Source organism: Pagrus pagrus (assembly GCF_965226575.1).
Source record: "Pagrus pagrus genome assembly, chromosome: 15".
Taxonomy (NCBI): Eukaryota; Metazoa; Chordata; class Actinopteri; order Spariformes; family Sparidae; genus Pagrus; species Pagrus pagrus.
In genome coordinates, this window is record NC_140199.1 from 26,669,087 (window position 1) to 26,687,552 (window position 18,466).

General features: G+C 40.3%; 1 protein-coding gene across 1 annotated transcript in view; it reads right to left on the minus strand.

Annotated features, from left to right (window-relative positions):
- piezo1 (piezo type mechanosensitive ion channel component 1 (Er blood group)) overlaps window positions 1-18,466 on the minus strand; it is a 95,699-nt gene that overhangs the window by 1,712 nt on the left and 75,521 nt on the right. Inside the window, exons 34-53 of the mRNA XM_084376565.1 lie at window positions 18,290-18,462; window positions 15,948-16,057; window positions 15,344-15,523; window positions 14,792-15,050; window positions 13,841-14,029; window positions 11,690-11,848; window positions 11,279-11,525; window positions 9,809-9,950; window positions 8,828-8,975; window positions 8,580-8,732; window positions 7,831-7,892; window positions 7,542-7,700; window positions 6,886-7,033; window positions 6,481-6,669; window positions 5,874-5,966; window positions 3,693-3,865; window positions 2,843-2,965; window positions 2,671-2,750; window positions 2,126-2,315; window positions 1,363-1,504 (exon numbers count right to left, since the gene is read on the minus strand). Coding sequence (XP_084232691.1) covers window positions 1,363-1,504; window positions 2,126-2,315; window positions 2,671-2,750; window positions 2,843-2,965; window positions 3,693-3,865; window positions 5,874-5,966; window positions 6,481-6,669; window positions 6,886-7,033; window positions 7,542-7,700; window positions 7,831-7,892; window positions 8,580-8,732; window positions 8,828-8,975; window positions 9,809-9,950; window positions 11,279-11,525; window positions 11,690-11,848; window positions 13,841-14,029; window positions 14,792-15,050; window positions 15,344-15,523; window positions 15,948-16,057; window positions 18,290-18,462 — 3,119 coding nt within the window. The remainder of the gene's footprint in view (window positions 1-1,362; window positions 1,505-2,125; window positions 2,316-2,670; window positions 2,751-2,842; window positions 2,966-3,692; window positions 3,866-5,873; window positions 5,967-6,480; window positions 6,670-6,885; window positions 7,034-7,541; window positions 7,701-7,830; window positions 7,893-8,579; window positions 8,733-8,827; window positions 8,976-9,808; window positions 9,951-11,278; window positions 11,526-11,689; window positions 11,849-13,840; window positions 14,030-14,791; window positions 15,051-15,343; window positions 15,524-15,947; window positions 16,058-18,289; window positions 18,463-18,466) is intronic.

Genomic DNA, 18,466 nt, shown 5'->3' on the forward strand with positions numbered 1-18,466 from the left:
GCCACAGATCTAGTTAAATATAGCTTCTGAGCTGAAAAACACTTTTAGGATTATTTTGACTGTAGCTTTTCCCAAGAGGATTATTTTAATTCATATCCACCTGTTGTGAGTTGGGGGAGAAGTGTGCTTCCATTTGAAAAGAATGGTACACCTGGCCAGCAGGGTAGTGAAGGCAATGACACGTTGTGCAGAGATGGGTAGATTTTAGGTTGTATTGAGAGCCTGTCGAGAGTTTTGAATATATCAGACCAAAAGCTGGTCAGCCTCGGGCACGTCCAGAGCATATGTAAATGGTTGGCTGGAGACGGTTGGTGAAGTGGGCTGTTAGAGCACCTTGCACTGCAGTAGACCGTGCCTGGCGCATATAGATGAAGAATGGACCAGTTTTAAAATGTCTGCCCTCAAACCATGCTCCCAGGAGTCTTTAAGCGATGTGGTGGGGACTGGATTCAGGAAGCCGATTTTATTGTAAAAGATAGATATCAGTAGTTTTTGATCATAATCGAGGGAAAGGAATTGATCAATTTTTGCTTCTTCTCAATCTTGCGATTGGGTAAGTGCTTTACTTGAAGGATCCGAAAAAAGTGGCTATTGGGCAAGTTATACTTCACTGACAGAGACATGAAGGATGAAAAGACAGGTCGTTAAGTGTTCTGAGGTCGTTGGTCGAGCATGGATCAAAGCCCTATGTAGACCGCGCTGTTTCCTGAATTGAAGCCAAATCTTAATTGTATTAGTGACAGCTGAGTTATGTGCAATCTCATTTATGGGCAGCTGAGAGCAAACGGCAGGATGTAGAGAACAATAGGAGGATAATATTTCAGCGTGAGCCAAAGCTGGGCAGGTGTCCGGAGGCTTGCGGTGGACCCAATATAAGAGTTTACAGTACAATTATATTAGGTCCCGTAAATTTAATAGAAGTTTCAGCATTAATATTTTTTTTGAGAAAATCCATGACATGACAAGTTCTGTATTTTAGGTGAGTTGGCATGGAATGACCCAGAAGACTTACAAACACATAGCGACAACCCTGTGTTTTTTGACATATTCAAAGGAGACATATCATGCTCATCTTCAGGTTCAAGTTTTCAGTTGGGGTTATTAATAGAATAGGTCTTTATGCTTTTATCACAACACATTGGTTTTTTCATACTGTCCAGTGCTGTAGTACAGTAAATTTAAATACACGAGTACAGGAAATGCATGCACAGTGTGTGTGTGTGTGTGTGTGTGTGTCTGTGTGTGTGTGTGTGTGCGTGCGTGCGTGCGTGCGTGCGTGCGTGCGTGCGTGCGTGTGTGTGTGCGTGTGTGTGTGTGTGTGTGTGTGTGTGCGCGTGTGCGTGTGCGTGTGTGTGCACTAACCAGGAAAATGTCAGTGCACAGCTTCAGGATGCGGTCCACACAAGGCAGCTCCTCAAACATGATGGAGTGGGAGATCTCACTGAAGAAGCCGCGCACAAACTTCCCAATGACTAAGACCACAGACACATACAGACCCATGATCCTGGAAGGACAGATTGTAACAGAGAAGAAACAATATGTTTAAAATCGAGCAGGGTGAGAAAAAGTACAAATGACCGTCATTATGTTTGATAAATAGTTAATGTATGGAACAGTACGGAAAATATGAAAGCTTAACCAATTTACCCTAACCATTAGGAGTGTCATAATAATGGACTAGCTGACAAGTTGACTATCAAAACCACTAGTCGACACTGTGCAGACTAATCGCTCATCTGAGATTTTAGCACTATGTAGTAATTACCATCATCATAATGCATTACAGTAGGCTTTTCAGAGCATTCTTACAACACAAGGTGGACATACAGTATCTTTGGTTGTTGTTGAACATACATTTGTTTAAACAATCCTTTTCTACTGTATGCCATGCTAACTAAACAGAATAGTAAAGTAAAGAAAAGTAAGGTCCCATGTTGGCCCAATGGAAGGGGCATGACTGCAGCTCTCTTTTGTAGCAACAGCCAATGGGAGGCAATCACATGGCCCAGATAATAACATACCAGATGATACAAATATAAATAGAAAATAAATATTAAAATATAAATAAATGAATATTTATATATCCAAACCATGCACATGCTGTTAGTGAGGGTATGTTTCTTACCCATATCCAGCCAGAAAGCCCAGGCTGGGTGGACTGACTTTGTCATTGAATATGACCATGGACAGAACCCCACATGACGAGGAGGCACAGCCTGCAATGGCAATGTCCCACCACTCCTGGTTCCCACTGCCGTTAAGTGACCTGTCACTCTTCAGGGACAGGGTTATATTCAGGAAACCATCATCTTCGCCTGGAAAACAACCAATCAGCTGGGTTAGAACAGACACTTTGACGTGTGAATAGCAAATATAAACTGGTATCCAGTCTGACACTATGTCAACTTTTGTTAATTATATAATGGTATTTTAATATTAATGAGTGTCCTAATATTTCCTAAAAATGTAACTTCTGACTTGAGCCTAGTAGAGCTGCTATTCTCTAATTCACTTAGTAAAGAAAGCAGCCATTAACTCATTGGGGTTGTCCTTTCGATGACTAGCTAGCCTGATCCAGGAAACTATTTTGCCTGTTTTAATATTTTTTTTTATGCTAGGAAAAAATCTTATATTGTACATATTTGACATTAACTGTGAGTGAACTCTGACCTTTTTGGAGCTGACTGACTGGTTTGGCTTCAGCTCCATTGGGGGCACGGATGTAGTTTGGGAACATATTAGGAACAAGCCTGGTAAAGAGACAAGACACTATGTAAGACAGGACTGTAAGTATTAAGTAAACATCTATTCACATAAACATCCTTCCAGAGAATAAACCTACACAGGCCCAGTGCGATTGCCAACCAGTAGTGAGGCCAGGTCTGCTCTGACTGGGTTCCCAGGTTCCAGGTCTATAGAGTGTTTGTCAAAGGTGTGTTCCACTGTCCCTCCTTTACCCAGGTCTCTGTCAGGGACAGAAATATTCAGACACAAACAGACACAATCAGCTTTGAGAAGAGACATATCATGTATACCCAGTAATATCACTGATATTACTGTGTTACAGAGAGGAAAAGTAAAGGCTACCAAAATGAATAGCTATCCATACAGTCAGTCTTGTATTTTCTCATAGGACACTTGTCCTTTCATTTATATTGAGCAACATTAATTTAATTAACTGTATTAATTTAATAAACTACATATCAAAATCACAAGAGCAGCAGCAGTCAGAATAAGCAATAGAAAGATTTGTCATTGAGATTGCAAGAAGGTTTGCTGTGTCTCATACTGGATACTGGATTTATCAAAGTTTAAGTTCTTTAACATGTTGACACTCTTTATATTTACTTTTTTACATAGCAGACCAGGTCTATTATGCACATACACACAATTTGCTAATCTATTTTCTGGATCATAACATCACATGGGAGACAATATGCAAACAATATCATTTTAACTTAGTAGTATAATAATAATTAAATATTTTGTTCACAGTTGAGAGATATAAACTGGGAGTATTGCCCTGGTGTATATGTGGCAATTTATCTAATCAGGAGATGATGATTTGTCATTATATCACAAATACTGTAAATACAGATGTCTGTAAACCTTTTTACCTTTACCCAGAGAGGACAATCTGTGGTTTTAACAATGAGATCAGTCAGATCCACAAAAGACAGCAAAGGTTTTACCTCTGGAAAGTCCAGGCCAGACGTAGTGTTAGGTCAGCAGGACTTCCTAGTAATTCTTTAATGACTTCCTGTCTGCTGGGGGGGCTGATCCTCCATACCGATCCTGAACTCCCTTCAATCCTGGCCGTCACAATGTCGTCATAACTGTAGAGGGTGATGAATTGCATGGCTACCTAGATGCACATACAAGCAACATTTTGCATTAAAAACAAGTATATAGAGAGGCAGCAACTCAAGTAAGACACATACAGATCATGAGAAAATTCTATAAATCTCTATGTGTCTTTGAATATGCAGTAGTAAAAGCAAAATGGACAGCTACATCAGACAAATAATTGTTAATGGGAAAACCCCTATTAACTTTATCTATAGACAATGTTAGAGCCTGAGTATTCAGTAATGTTGCCCCTGAGCATGTGAGAGAGGTGAGCGTGTTAAAAGAATAATTTAGTGTCAATTATTTATTACGAAATGTGATTCAAACCAATGTTTTTTGAGGATCAGGTTATGCTTGTTCGAAATACTACATTTGGAGAAGTTTTTTGTTGAACAGGTGACAATGATATAGGAAGTAAAGAGTCAGCAAGAACCAAACACCTTACTTACTAAAAAAAGGGTCATGATTTTAAAGGTGATGACAGAGTTAGGAATCAGCGTAGTGGTGATAAGAGAAACCATGTCAGCGGATACGTGAGGTGGTGTATATTGAGAAGGGGACAAAGCACTGAGCCTTGTGGTATCCCTGTGGACAGGAAGTGACGTTTTGACTCCTTCTCTTGCCATACCACTTTTGAACGATCAACAAGGCAATGACTGTGAGAATACACAGATATACAGTAACATGGAAGAACAATTTAATGTGGACTGTATTTGCAAAAACTTTAATGTCTATCTCTTCTCCACAGCAATTTAGATTTAGATGCATGTTGAATGAAAACTCTGATAGTCATCTCCTTAGGGCTGTCTTACAGCATATCTAAATTTCTACCAAATTTTACAAACACAGCTGAGAAAATAGGCAAGCGCCTCAATTTAAGTGTACAGTGATGTACCACAGGGATTAAGTTTGGAGAATAACAGCTCTTAAACTATTTCGAGAGGCAACATGTTGCCTTGAGCTGCTCATGTCGGTGTCTAAATGCTTGATGTGAAATAAAAGCATACCCACTGTTTTCAGACCTCCGAATGTCAACATTTATGATCAGATTTGAAAAGCAACATGGTGTAACCATGTTGGATGTGATGCTCTGAAGCCAAAACATGTACACAAGGTGAACTGAGAATGAGAAGAGGGAGGAGAGATACAATCGTGCCATTCTTTGACCCTGCAGCATTATGGGAGTGGGAGGAGGGAAAGACAAAAAGGACGAAGCAAATAAGCAAGTGTAAAGAAGCGAAAAGAAGCGGTCAGATGATTGCACCGAGGGATGGTCCTGGAAGGAAACAAAGGGAGGAGGGTGAGGAAGAAAGGAAGGAAGGAAGTAAGGAGGGAGGGAGATGCCGGTGCTCTGCAGTCATGAGGAGTTTGATTGACAGCTCATTTGAGGAGATATGAGTTTCTACGCCCGTCCTAGAGCCTACAACAGCCAATGAGTGATCTTGTAGACAAGTAACCCACTCTCTCTTCTCTCTCCTCTCTTCTGAGCAACTTAGATGGCAGCCTCCATATTATGATGCATCGTGTAGCCAGTTTCAAATCCAGTAGTATATCATTTGATTAAAATTGAACTTTGACCATGTAAGACTATATGATGGAGACCCATGTTTTTTACCAGCAACTAGGAGCAGTTACAGGTCATCTGCAGGCTCATTTTTGCATTAACAAATTTGGTGAGAAAAATAAATGAATAATTCAGCGTGTTCAAACTCCTATAGATTAAAGAGAAAAAATGTCAGCGTATAACCTTTCAAAAGAGCCCAAAACCATACCTGTGCTCCAAATGGTTCAACAAGAGCTTTACATTTACATTGGGCTAGACAGGGATAGGCCTTTTAGGATCATTTTACGTACATTTCCATGACTAAGAACAGGTTAAACACACTTAAGAATTGCACATGCAGCCTGCCAGCACTCACAGGACCAGCCTGATAATTGTTTATACAACTACAGCACTCAGACAAAGACAGAAAGTAGCAGTACATACAGACAGACACAGAAATAAAAGTTCAGTCAGTACGCACTGCATTGTCTCCAAACTTTTGGGTGAGTTGGTCATATTCAGCCTCTGTGAAGGGCTGGATGGACTGCTGCTGCACACTCATGGTGAACAGGGGCTAAACATACACAAGGAAAAAAAACACTAATGGGTTATTCACGTATTATACAAATTTTATACATTGAGCCGATATTTATTTTCATTATTGATGAATCTGCAGATTATTTTCATGATTTTATCATTTTTCCTCCTCCCAGTTTGTAACACTGGCTTTCTGTAGTCTCCAATCCATATGTGACAACCCTGGTTAGATCATCATGCAGTATTACTGTACTACATGCAGTCTCTTAATGGAAGTTTCACTATAGATAATCATAAGACCAAGCAGAATCATAAATGTATTAAGCAGCCATATCTAAAATAATAACTATATACTGAATTAATTTTACACACTGCAGAAACATTATAACTAAATAATTAAAATAACCTTTCATCAACATCCAGAAAGCTATTTTGGATGTTTTGTTATCAAATGATATTAGCTGCATTTTAGCTACTCTGCCATAGTTGTAGCTTGAGAGTGGTCATAACTCGTGTAAGCTTTTTTCATTTTTAAGAGAAGTGCTGATTACCTCGTATCCTCCCAGCTTGACGGTCACTGTGACATCGATGGGGTGGTTGACCACACCCACCACTGATCTGACCAATGAAATGAAGAGAAGGGGAAACCAGATGATGCAGATCAAGAAGAAGATTATGAGTCCACCCATGCCGTATTTCACTATCTTCTTCTTCTTCTGTCCTTTAGGCTGTGGATATTTCTGAGGACAGAAAATGTGTATTTTTAGAGACAATAAATATTTTAAAGAGTTTGTTCATGCTACTCAAGCGAAGAACATGCCAAAACATCTTAAGTTTGGATTTTAATACTGAAAAACCTGAAACTGTTCTGAAGAGTTACTGTTTGTCCTTTTTAACTGAGTTTTTTGCCCAAGTACTGGTCTCCTGTCACATCACAGCTCACACACACGTCATACCTTCTCTGTCTCACGGCTGCATTTAATGATGAAGATGTTAGCATAAATGTCCTCCACACACATCCAGTTTGATAGAGACAGTGTGGTGTCAGTCCAAACCCAGTCCATCACTGCCCGCAGCTCCACCAGGAACGGCACCAGACGAAACCTGCTCAAACACACACGCACAAGCACACACACGTGCACGCTCAGAATCTACATCATGTTGTCAATATATTATATGATAATTCTTGAAATGGAAATTACATTTTTGTGGAGAGACCTCAGAGTTATGCGGCTGCCACATGCCTTATTCCACTACATGGTACGGTATGGCTCGGCTCGACTTGAACTAAGAGTGTTAGTTGTGTTGTTCTAAAATGTGTGTTAAGATGGATGCCTTATCTTCTACTGCAAACCAAATCTACCCATGGGTACAAATAAAATAACTTGACCCTGAATCCAATCAAACACCACCCCCCTGTGTCACATTGAAGATGATGTCGTGGCAGTTTCATGCAGCAACACTATGTTAGTGTCGGCTAATAATAATATCTGCAGGGAAAAACAAATCCAAAAAGGTACCTGTTTTGTACCATTTTTTGGACTTCCAAATGTTCCAAATGTTCATTGGACTAAACAGCACAGAGAGCTGCAGATGTTATTTGTGTCCATACCCTTGGAAGAGAAACAGGTTGAGGTGGTTGTATTTCGTTGTGAGGAAGTTGCCGAGGATACGAGTGGGGTATCCACAGCGGATCTGATAGGCTGACAGGCCAAAGTAAATACACTTGACAAAGTACCAGAGCTGAGCCACAAAGTTCTGATTGAACATCCTAAACAGACAGAAGGAGAGAAAAGAAGATTAAAGCCAAATTTGACCAAATCCCAAGTAACAACACACTGATGTAATAATTTACCATGAATAATATAATTAAAGAAATACGTGATTTAGTTTGACTTCACCTTTCAGTGACAGCTGGCAGGATGAAGAACATCCACAGATGGATCCCGAACACAAGTGTCACCTGTAGGAAAGCAAAGACAGAGGGAGGATATGAAGGGTGTAAGGAAAGTGATCAAATACTTTGAATGCAGAGAAGCACATTAGTAGAGATGTTCTATTCTATAACTCTGCTATTTACTAATGGTGATCAGTGATGTAATTTCAAGCAAAAAACGTATCTTTGTCACTTTCCACGATGCATGATGGGTCAGTTTCTCAATTACAACACAATATCACAGCATCCATGTGGTTATAAACCATTTCCAGGTGGAAACGAGGTGGAATCAAAAATCACAGATCTCAACACTATGATGTATACCGTCACACCTCTTTCGCTCTGCAATGCCAGCATGCTGAATAAAATGATACACTGGAGCGCCGCTGCTTGGCTGCTGAGAAAATGCAAAGCTGGTGTAAAGGCGACCCTTTGTTGTGGCACTATTGCAAAGTCTCTGTCTGAAAAGGGCTACCGGATTTTACCTGTTGCAATAGTTCACTATCTGGGCACTAAGGGAACTTTTAAGGTAATACATTTGTAAAGATAGCTGTAACAAGGACATGTGTGTGATTTTTAAATTTATGATGGTGAACAATGGAACAAACAACAGACAGAGAGCAACAGTCCTCCACCTCATGACTTCAAAGAGGAAAACATGCAACCAGACAAAGAGAAGCATGAATGCTCAGAATCTGAATATGTGAACTGAACCTGAAAGATGAGCTTTCCCAAGACAGCCTTGCGTAGATACAAAGCTCTGTCGATGATCATGGTGCTGAACTGGATGAGCAGCATTACCAGGAAGGCCTCAGGAACCTGGTCCTCTGACAGGGTGGAGGCAATGTCAGCTGCTGCACTGTGTTTCTGAAGGAGAGAGACGCAAGTCACAAGGGATTTACTCCATTAACTGGCCTAGCAAACTACAGCAAGTTGGCTGAGTGGGTCTATGGATCTCTCACCCCAAAAGCCCAAAACCCAAAGACAATGATGATGAAGTCGATGACATCAGTCAGGAACATGAGTGCATAGACATCGGTGGCAGCCCGATACTCCGGGTGGAGAATACCCCCGAAGAACCCCTGAGCTGGCCTGTAAACACTCTGGATACTGCAGAGCAAAACAAGATGGCAGGCATTAAACCCCTGCATTCATGCGAAAAGAAATTATATTTCAGTCATACAGTGTTTATTTCAGAATTCAAACTACATTATTTGTTTTAATTTAAAACTATTTTCAAATACATTATTGATTATTTAGTCTTCAACAATTTTTAATACATTGGCAAGTGTTCTTAGAGGGTGACTATGGTGACATCATGACCTCTACACCAGGGGTCTCAAACTGCCGAAATATTGCCAAATAGGTGCTTCTACTCTTTGCTTTGCTAACTCTCTCTACATTAAAAGTTAAATGTGACTCCTGTTACTCTGCTGCTGGCCCCGCTGCTGCACGGAGTAGACACCTCCAGCTGTTTGCAATTGTAGCGTCCGTTGTAAGACTATTGAATTTTTAAAAGGCATGTGACTACCGCGGCACGCCTAATTTAAATTATTTATAAGGAGAAAGGATTTGAACTCTTAAAAACTATTTTTTTTGTTAGATATGAAGAAAAATATGAACTGAAGTGCTGCCAGGTGTCTGGCAAGAAATAAAGTACTAATGTATATCATTTGTTAGCTCAGTGCAAGGTTTCAATACATTATTTGAGTAGGGATAAAATATTTAAACTGACTGTTAACAACTAATCATATAAAAATGTAAACACACTGCTGTTTGCATTTTTATGTTATCATGTTCATAATGGACATAAAACTGCATTTTCAGAAATATTGCTCTTTCTTGTAGCGCTTGAACGCTTGTGGCCCTCCTATAAGATGACAATTCAAGCAGTGACCCCAAGCTAATTTTAGTTTGAGACCCCTGCTCTATACTGTACTCACCCAGAGATGAAGACATGTGCTATCTTGTTTCCAACAGCCATCAATCTTTGACTTGCTTCCTCTCTCTTCTTGCCTTTCTGCTTCTTCTTCTTCTCTGGTTCCTCACAGGGATCTGCAGTCTCAGCTGTGGGCTCCTCTGAAACTGTCAGAACCACAATCAAGGAGGGATTTAGCAGAATAGAGTAGAAAGATAGTGTACGATATTTTCTGAAACATGTTTTGTCTTTGTTACATATGCTATATCAGTGTATTTTGGTCTGACACATCAGCAAGGAGATGACCAACACAAACAGAAAATACCACATGAGATAAATGGGAAACAGTAAAATTGACCTAAATTAACAGCAGAATCTACTTTAGATGTGAAAATTCCTGCAGCCTACAATAACATGTATGTACGGAGCCCAGGAGGTGACATGGTTGTGTTCTTATTTTAAAAACGTGCAAATTACTAACCCGCCTACATGATTTATTTATATTTCGCACGCCCATTTCATTTAAACGCTCGCGCCCAAAATCTGTACAATTGTGAGAGTGGAAAGCCAAAACGCAGTTGGTTAAATAATGGCCGAGTATCATGATCGAGACCATCAAATTATTATTTTTTTAATTGAGGTATGAATCACAAAGAAATATTTAGAATCCCAGCCTTATGTGCTTTCATTTTAAGCAGGAGACATCTTATCAGAATCCTTATAGCACACAGACTTTGTTGTCGTAGATTTTCGGACTTGCAGGAAGTAATAAATATTATCAATGAGCAATTAAGAGGCCCTGGGAGACATAATGGTTACAGGTGGATGTATGGAAAGTGTCTGGGACGTGGAAAAGAAACCACATCCACGTCACCTCCCGGCCTCCATATGTATGCATGTATAAAGGCAAAACTGTTTCTGCGTGCTTTTCACAAGGTTTGTGGGTTAACATCAACCACCAACCATCTGTCAGCAGCATACAGTGTAGTGTTTCTCAAACTTCTTTCAACGTGTACAACCTCAGAAAATATTAGGCACTCCAAGTTCCACCAATATGACGTCACGTTAAAATACAGAAGCGCACCATCTGAAGTGGGTGCACAGGCTCAACCATTCAGGATGTAAATAATGTCCTTTCAAATCAGTTTGGGAACTCAGGGTTTCCAGAGACATGGATTATGCTGGACGAGCTGTATGGGGCCATTTTGCGTTTTTTTATGATTTGAAACAAGTCCCTACTTGTTGCAATGCTATTTTGCTGTGAAGATCCAGAAATGTTTTGCGGACATGGGAGTGAGTAGATAAGGACTGAATTTACATTTTGGGGTGATTTGTTCCTTTAATCACTGCAGATATTTTGACCATCATAGTAGCTAGTAGAAGCTTGTACAATACCAGATCCGTGGATGTGGGACACCTTAATGGAATGCAGCCAGAGTTAATGTTACGAGTCACACCTCTACCGTCATAGTCTACACAAAATGGAGCCACAAACCTTTGCGCTGTAGTTTGGCCTTTTTAGGTTTCTTCCGGAAGCGGATACTGCTAGATTTCTTTGGGACCTCCTCTGTAACCTGCTCACTGTCTCCCTCCATCTTATCTTCTTTCGGGCTACTGGCAGGATTTAATGTGTCTGTCAGCCCAGATGGAGTTTCCACTGGTCCATCTTCAGACGCGGTGGGTACTGGTTCAGCTGGAGGAGGTTGTGGGGTAGCAGCAGCAGAGCTGGTACTTGGTTCATCCTACAATGACAAAAACATTGGATTCAAAAACTATTAAAGTAGTCTTTAAATACTGATACTATGACATGATGTAACTTCTTTGTTCAATGACCAAGAACACATTCTTCAACAGTTATTGATAGAACAGTAATCAATAGCAGCTAATATCACATATTTACACAAACCTTTTCAAGCTGGTCCAGTTCAGCTACTTCTAAGTTTTCCACAATGGATGTTGAGCTAACTCTGCCCTCCTCCTCTTTCTCCTTCCTTCTTCCATCTTCATCTCCTTCATCCTTACAACTCTCCTCTAGGGGGCCCTCATGGTCCCACAGGCCATAACGCTGTGCCCACACACACACACACACACGCACACACACACAAAACAGAAAAACACAAATGTGTGAGGCTAAAGTTATTGGTTAAAGTAGAAAAAACATTGCACTCCTTCCACAGCTTACAGAGTTTGGTAAAATACGTAGTTTAAAAATATAAAAGTGTTGTCATCTGTAGGGTTATTCCATGTCAAGTCACCCAGAATTGAGAATTCCGAAGTTCATGTCATGGATTTTCTCAAAAATTCAGGTTAAAACTTCTGTCAAATTCATGGGACCTTGCTCAATCCTGTAGCTGTATTCACTTTCAATTTTTTGTTGTGATTTTCTGAAGTTTGTTCCTCATCTTTGTGATACATTTGTGTGTGTGTGTAGTCTAAGCCTCACCAACTGCTTATTTTTCACTGGATTGGGCTGAAATGTGTCCTCAACATCTAAGAAACCCTAATGATACTTAGCAACATGCAATCAAGTACGCCAAGAAAAATAAGTGATAACAAAGTCTTAGCATACAGAAGCCCTGAGGGGCAAATGAGGAATAATAATCCATTTTCTAAGTCTGATCTCTGTTTTCTCGCCTGTGTTTATGACTTGGGAAATGGTGAAAAGGCATTCATGTTTTCTTCCAAGGGTGTTTTATTTATCTGCGCGCTCTTGACACAAGATACATCCATTGTGTGTTAGCAGGTTGTTTTTGGTGAGGAATATGTTAATCAGTGCTAATTAGTCATCAATGTCATGGGTGGAATATTGTGTATTATCAGCAAGTCAGATGAAGCAATAACATTTAATGGTATTTTAATGGGTATTTTTCAAATGATTATTTATGAGCCATTTCATGTTACATGTTTATGGTTAAAATGTTTTATCAGAAAGTGATAATGAAACCAACAGTAACAGTTACCCAGGGGCTCCAGCAGGGGGAGGGTATAAGTGTTGAGCTGTGTTGCAGGAAGCCTGGCTTTATCCTTTCAGTCATTATACATGATTATACATGATCTGAGGAAAGTTTGTGTCTGCATCTCTCAATCAAAACCATTTTGATGGTGCCGTCTCTTGTAATAGTGTGAATGGCAGGCTGCGTTGTAGTGTGCACCTACATTATGTCCGACAAATTGCTACAGAACTGTGATTTGTATAGATGAGAGCAGAACAACCACAGCCCACATTTGGCTGAAAACAAATGCTGTAAAGGGCCGATGGCAAACAGAAAACAGCTAGAAGCAAGATACCTAAAAGCCACTGTGTAGCATTTTTTCACATCAAACAATACAAATCCCAATTGTTAAGATTTTACTGACTTCCCCAATGAGTGAAGGACAGTAAAAGAAGAGGTCTGTGGCTTCAGGCTGTTCACAGAGAGGATGAGAATGGTAAACTGTGAAATCCGACCAGTCAGTCGTGAAGTGAATAAAAAAAGAGCCTTTGCAAAGGTGAAACAGAGACAGCGGTATGCTTCACCACAGCAGTGTAATTAGTTTACATTAATGACACTTTGGACAGATTATAAAACGGCAAAATAAAGTGTCTTAATGACAGAAAAGATGATGGATGGCTGAAAGATTACTTGGACACTTAATAATGTAGGTGTGTGTGTCAGGTTAATTAGTCCACTGTAACAGAGAAAAGGACTGAAAGAACAGCTCATCAATCCCTATTTCTTTCATTTTTCATTGATCGACAACAACATAACATGAATGTTTTCCTGACTGGCCATCAGATTTTGGGCTCCTAATAGCTAAAAATCCATGATGACAGTGGTTTGCACTCTGCACACTGTGGGGGGCGCCAAATTCAGCTGTATCTGAAGTCAATGCATTTTGTCATCCAGATTGTAATGGCCTGGCAGGAACTGGAACATTTGACTGTACATTTTTCAAGGGTGTATTTTACAAAATTATACCCTTGTTGCTTTCACCCTGTACCATCAGATTAACATGGCCTTGCTTACTGATTTGTCAAGTGTAACCATCACTGTAATCACTGTAAACACTGACTCACCATGAGCAGGGACCTGTGAAAGAACAGAACCAGCAGCTGAAGAAGATCATATCGGATGTAGTTGTCAGTCTTCTCCAGGCCCAGGATACGGGGTGGGAAGAAAGGTTTGTCTTCATTTAGAGTCATCTCATACACACTGTTCCAGGGGAAGAATCCAAACTGGAAAAGGTATTTCACCACCACCATCACCTGAAGGAGCAGAGCAGCACAGCAGTATCACCAGTCAGACTTTGTGATCTGTATATAGCAGTTCTCTTAGACTCATCACTGTAATTCAGTAATTGGATGACAGCGGTAAGAGATCTCCAACTCTAATAACCAGTAATTGAGGCATCACATACTGTGTAATAAAACAATAGATTGAGGAGATTCTTTAAAGGTTACAGCAACCCTATGCAATTATTCTACCTTAAAATAACAGCTTCGAAAACATTTTGATAGTACACTGACTTGTAAAAAGAGAAAATGTTGAATCAAATGCCTGTTCTTGCACTAAAACTTTGGTTGAGCGGGTACAATCCCTCACATGAAGTGTGTAATGTTTTACAGCTCCTGCCACACACAGTAAGTATGGGTCTTTAGCTAAGACGAAGTTAGCTCAATGTTCTCAGTACCATAATTTCCCCACCCTACTCTGTGTCCAAGTGGGTCTAGCAAAATATTTTCCCAGATACGAGTTAATGTGGCCACCCCTACCCCTTTCACTCTGTGAAAAAATAGTTCTCCTAAATTTTTTTTCCACGTGTTTTCACAGATGGAAAGAAAAAAATTAAAGGAACTTAGGAATATTATCCTGGCAAAACTATTTTTCTACCAGTTCTCAAGTCATAAACACAGGAGAGTAAACACTTTCCAGACTTAGAAAATGGATCATCAGAAAAAGCAATTCCTCACTTGCCCCTCAGGGTTTCCATATTTTCACAATAAAGAAGTGTCTCTCAGTGTTCATACCTCTGTGTAGACTATAGCAGTCATCCAAAACCTCTTGGTTGGTCTCGGAACAGACAACATAGCCCACAGGAACACCAGTATGGGCAGGAGCAATGATATCACAGAGGCACTGACCACGTTGTTTAACACGATGATGAAATAGCAGACTAGCTCTGAGTTAGCAGCCAGCAGGTTGTACATGGCAAAAAGCAGCTTCAGCAGACGGTTCTGGTTGGTATAAAACTCTCTGCTCTGTTCCAGCTCCTCGATGAAGAACTGCCTGCAGACAGAGAAGGGAAGGTCACAACCATCAATTTGTGCTCATTTTTCATTGGATTCGTCACCAGCCTTTCAATAAACGAGCGGACCAATGACCCAGGGCCTCATTTATATAACTGTGCATAGGATTCACGTCAGGCCCCAGAGCTCTGAAACACTACATAAGTTGTAATAAACTACAGTTTTTCTTTAACACATTCATGACTCCACTCTGTGGAACCAAGGTGGTCAGAAGAAGCCAGTAACGGCGTCTGTTCTTAGCCTTATTTAGTCAAGTGGGTCCACAGTATTTACCTGTCTCCCAGCAGCTCACTGGCTGTTCTGGAGTGTCTATGATGTTGTTTGGATGGGACTGATATAAGCTCCATGCTGCTGCTGGATTGGGGTTCTGGACTCAGGAGGTTCCCAATGCTGCTGAGCCTCGGCCTGGGGGTAGACCGGCCTGTCACATCCCCACTATTCACCTCCAGGCAGCTGAGACAGCAATAAAAACACACAAAAATACATAAAAACTGAAAAACTGAAGATGAAAAGTGGATTATTGCACAAAGTATTATTCAGAGCAACACTTTCAATCTAAAGCCCCTCTAGCTGTCACTCTATGAAACAGGTGAGCAACAGAGCCTTACCATTAGTGACACTGAACATGTACATTTTGACATCGCTAGAGGAAAAGGTAACAGCGAGGCCTCAAAAACAGAGAGGTTTAGTTTTTTATGAACATGCTCAGGGTATTTCATGGCAATTATCACACATGGCAATTAACTAGAAAGACACCCTAAATGCCAGGGTGTGGAACCACTTACACAGTATGATGTGTTCTAAGAGGGGTGCCTCTCGATCAAATGTGGTTGATAAATAGAAGACATAAGTGACAACATCTTTTTTCCACGCTGACCTGTATTTGGTTGAGTTTTCTATATCAGTTTCATCCAGAAAGGTCTCCAGTGTGGGACTCTCACTGCCCTGAGATAGCTGGTCGTCTGTGGAGTCTGCTGTTGTAGGATGCTGCCAATCAGAGGGAGGTAGACATGAGTTAGAGGGTGTGTGTGCTTGCATGAGTATGTGAGCGTTCCAAACACCAGTTTTTGTGAACTGCTACAGCAGCTTAAGCCCTATGTTGACTATGTTATTTTGATCTATATGCCTTACTTTCATTTAATAAAGTTTTGCCATAGGATTTTTCTTAGACCATTAAAAAGGCATTCAACATATACTTATATACTGTAGCTCGGATGGAGCAGATTTGGAAGGGGCAGGACAGTCTCTGATAGTCTGAGACGCCTCTTGCATTTAGTTGTGAAAACCAAAGACATGGAGACTCCATTAGCTGCTCTGTCTCTGGATGCGGATACAGTAGGTCTATGGTAGTAATTAATGGTCTGAGGTCATCTGCTTTTCCTGCAGGAAGTGGGACTCAGCAGGGTGACCCACTTTCATCACTCTTGTTCATTATCACACTGGAGTCACTTGCAGAGGCAATTAGATCAAATGAATCTGTCAGGGGTGTCACAATGGGTGGCCGTGAAAACAAATTAATAATATTGGCCGACGACATCCTGATTCTGACGTCTGACCCACAGAGGTCTATGCCCCCGTTGTTGGATCTGGTCAACTTATTTTTGGGTATCTCTGGCTTTAAGATAAACTGGACCAAATCTGAGGTGATGCCTCTATCAAAGTACTATTACAGAAATAACTTTCAAAATTGGAGATTTCAGTGGGTACCAACAAATCTAAAGTATTTGGGGATACTTCTAAATCCATTTTTTTTGTGTTTTGTTGTGTTTATTTATTTATTTATCTTATTTTTATTTTTACTATTTTTGTCAGCGTTTTTGTTCCCATGTGTCTGTCAATATCCTTCTGCAAGCTGTATAGCACTGCCTTATATTTTACTACACAACTAGGAATAATTATATATAAATTAAGTAAAATGTAAAATGCCAAAGCTAAAAAGAAATGCTCCAACTGAAAGCATTTGTAAAGATGAAATTTTAAATGGCAATGAAAATGAGACAAGTGAAACATGAAATGTGTAACTCAGAATGGGGAATAGTTCATCTTAAATTGTTAATCCAAATCCTAAATCCAATTTGTTAATTAAATCAAGCGGAAATAATCAGTAGATCACAGCAATACATCTTTTTTAGGCTACAGCTGTAAAATATATATATATATATAAAAAGAAATCTATGAATTTAATTTGTGAATGTAATAACTCTCACACTCATAACCACAGGCTGACAAAGGAATATTCTGCTGTTTAGTTGCAAGAGCAATTCAAATCCAGGTATTCATATCCATTCTACCACTGACTACCCCAGTAACAAACTGGCCACATTTTCGCAACTTGACCAGACACGGTCCAGCCATTACCAGGTTTTGACCTAGTCTTGTTCTCCTAGTGTTTATTGCTGCAGCACCTCTATAAACCTTCTGTGTGAATCCTCCCGTCTCTTTAACCCACCCTCCTGAAAATCCCAGTATGATCTGATTGATTAGCTCTCACAGGCCTGAGCAGGCCCACCATGTTTCCTCATTAGCTCTGCTGTTGTTTTTACAACCACGGCTGTGCTGGGGGCGTGGCTGGGTGTCACTGCACTTAAGTGACTGTATAGTTGTGACATCAGAACCTTACAGAAGTCCCAACGCCGCGTTTCAAGACACAGTCTCTGAATACGGACTGTGTGCATTTCGGAGTGGATTTAGTGTTTCTGTACTTTCACAGTATTTATATAGCACCTAGGCATTATAATAAAAAATTAGAATAGGCACTCAGTAGGGCGCATACCTCTGCCAAGGCCCAACAGTCGCCTTTAATTCAATCAAGCCTCATCCAGTATCATATGAAACACATTTAAATCTGCTAGATCTGGATTTTTATTTGAATAAATTGTACTCTCATAGATACCTCTACTTTAATAGGCCTATTTTTGCATTATTTCCTGATAAAATAACAACAGTATCTCACATTGTTAAAGAAAGTGAGAAAAAATTCCTGGATCTGTTCCTTTATCCAGATCCGAACCAAAAGTTAATGGGGTCTATTCTGGGCCGATACCCATCCTCCAGTCAAGTTTCGTGGAAATCTGTTCAGTGGTTTCTGTGCAATCACAATAACAAACCAACCAACCAGAAAACAAATGGGCACAGGTGAAAACATAACCTCGGTGGAGGTAACAAAAATAATAATAATGATTTGGGATCTTAAACAAAAATGTCTGTTCTAGTGTTTACCTGCTCTATCTTGTGTAAGATGAAATAACGTTCATTGCACAGAACAGTGGATGTCTCTCTGTACTGTTTGGTCAGGAGGTTGAGCCAATGAGTCAGTCCATCCAACATGGCCAGAACTATGGCCCATAAGAAGCGCAGGATGTCCAAGATCCTCTGAACCATCTCACCATGACCTGC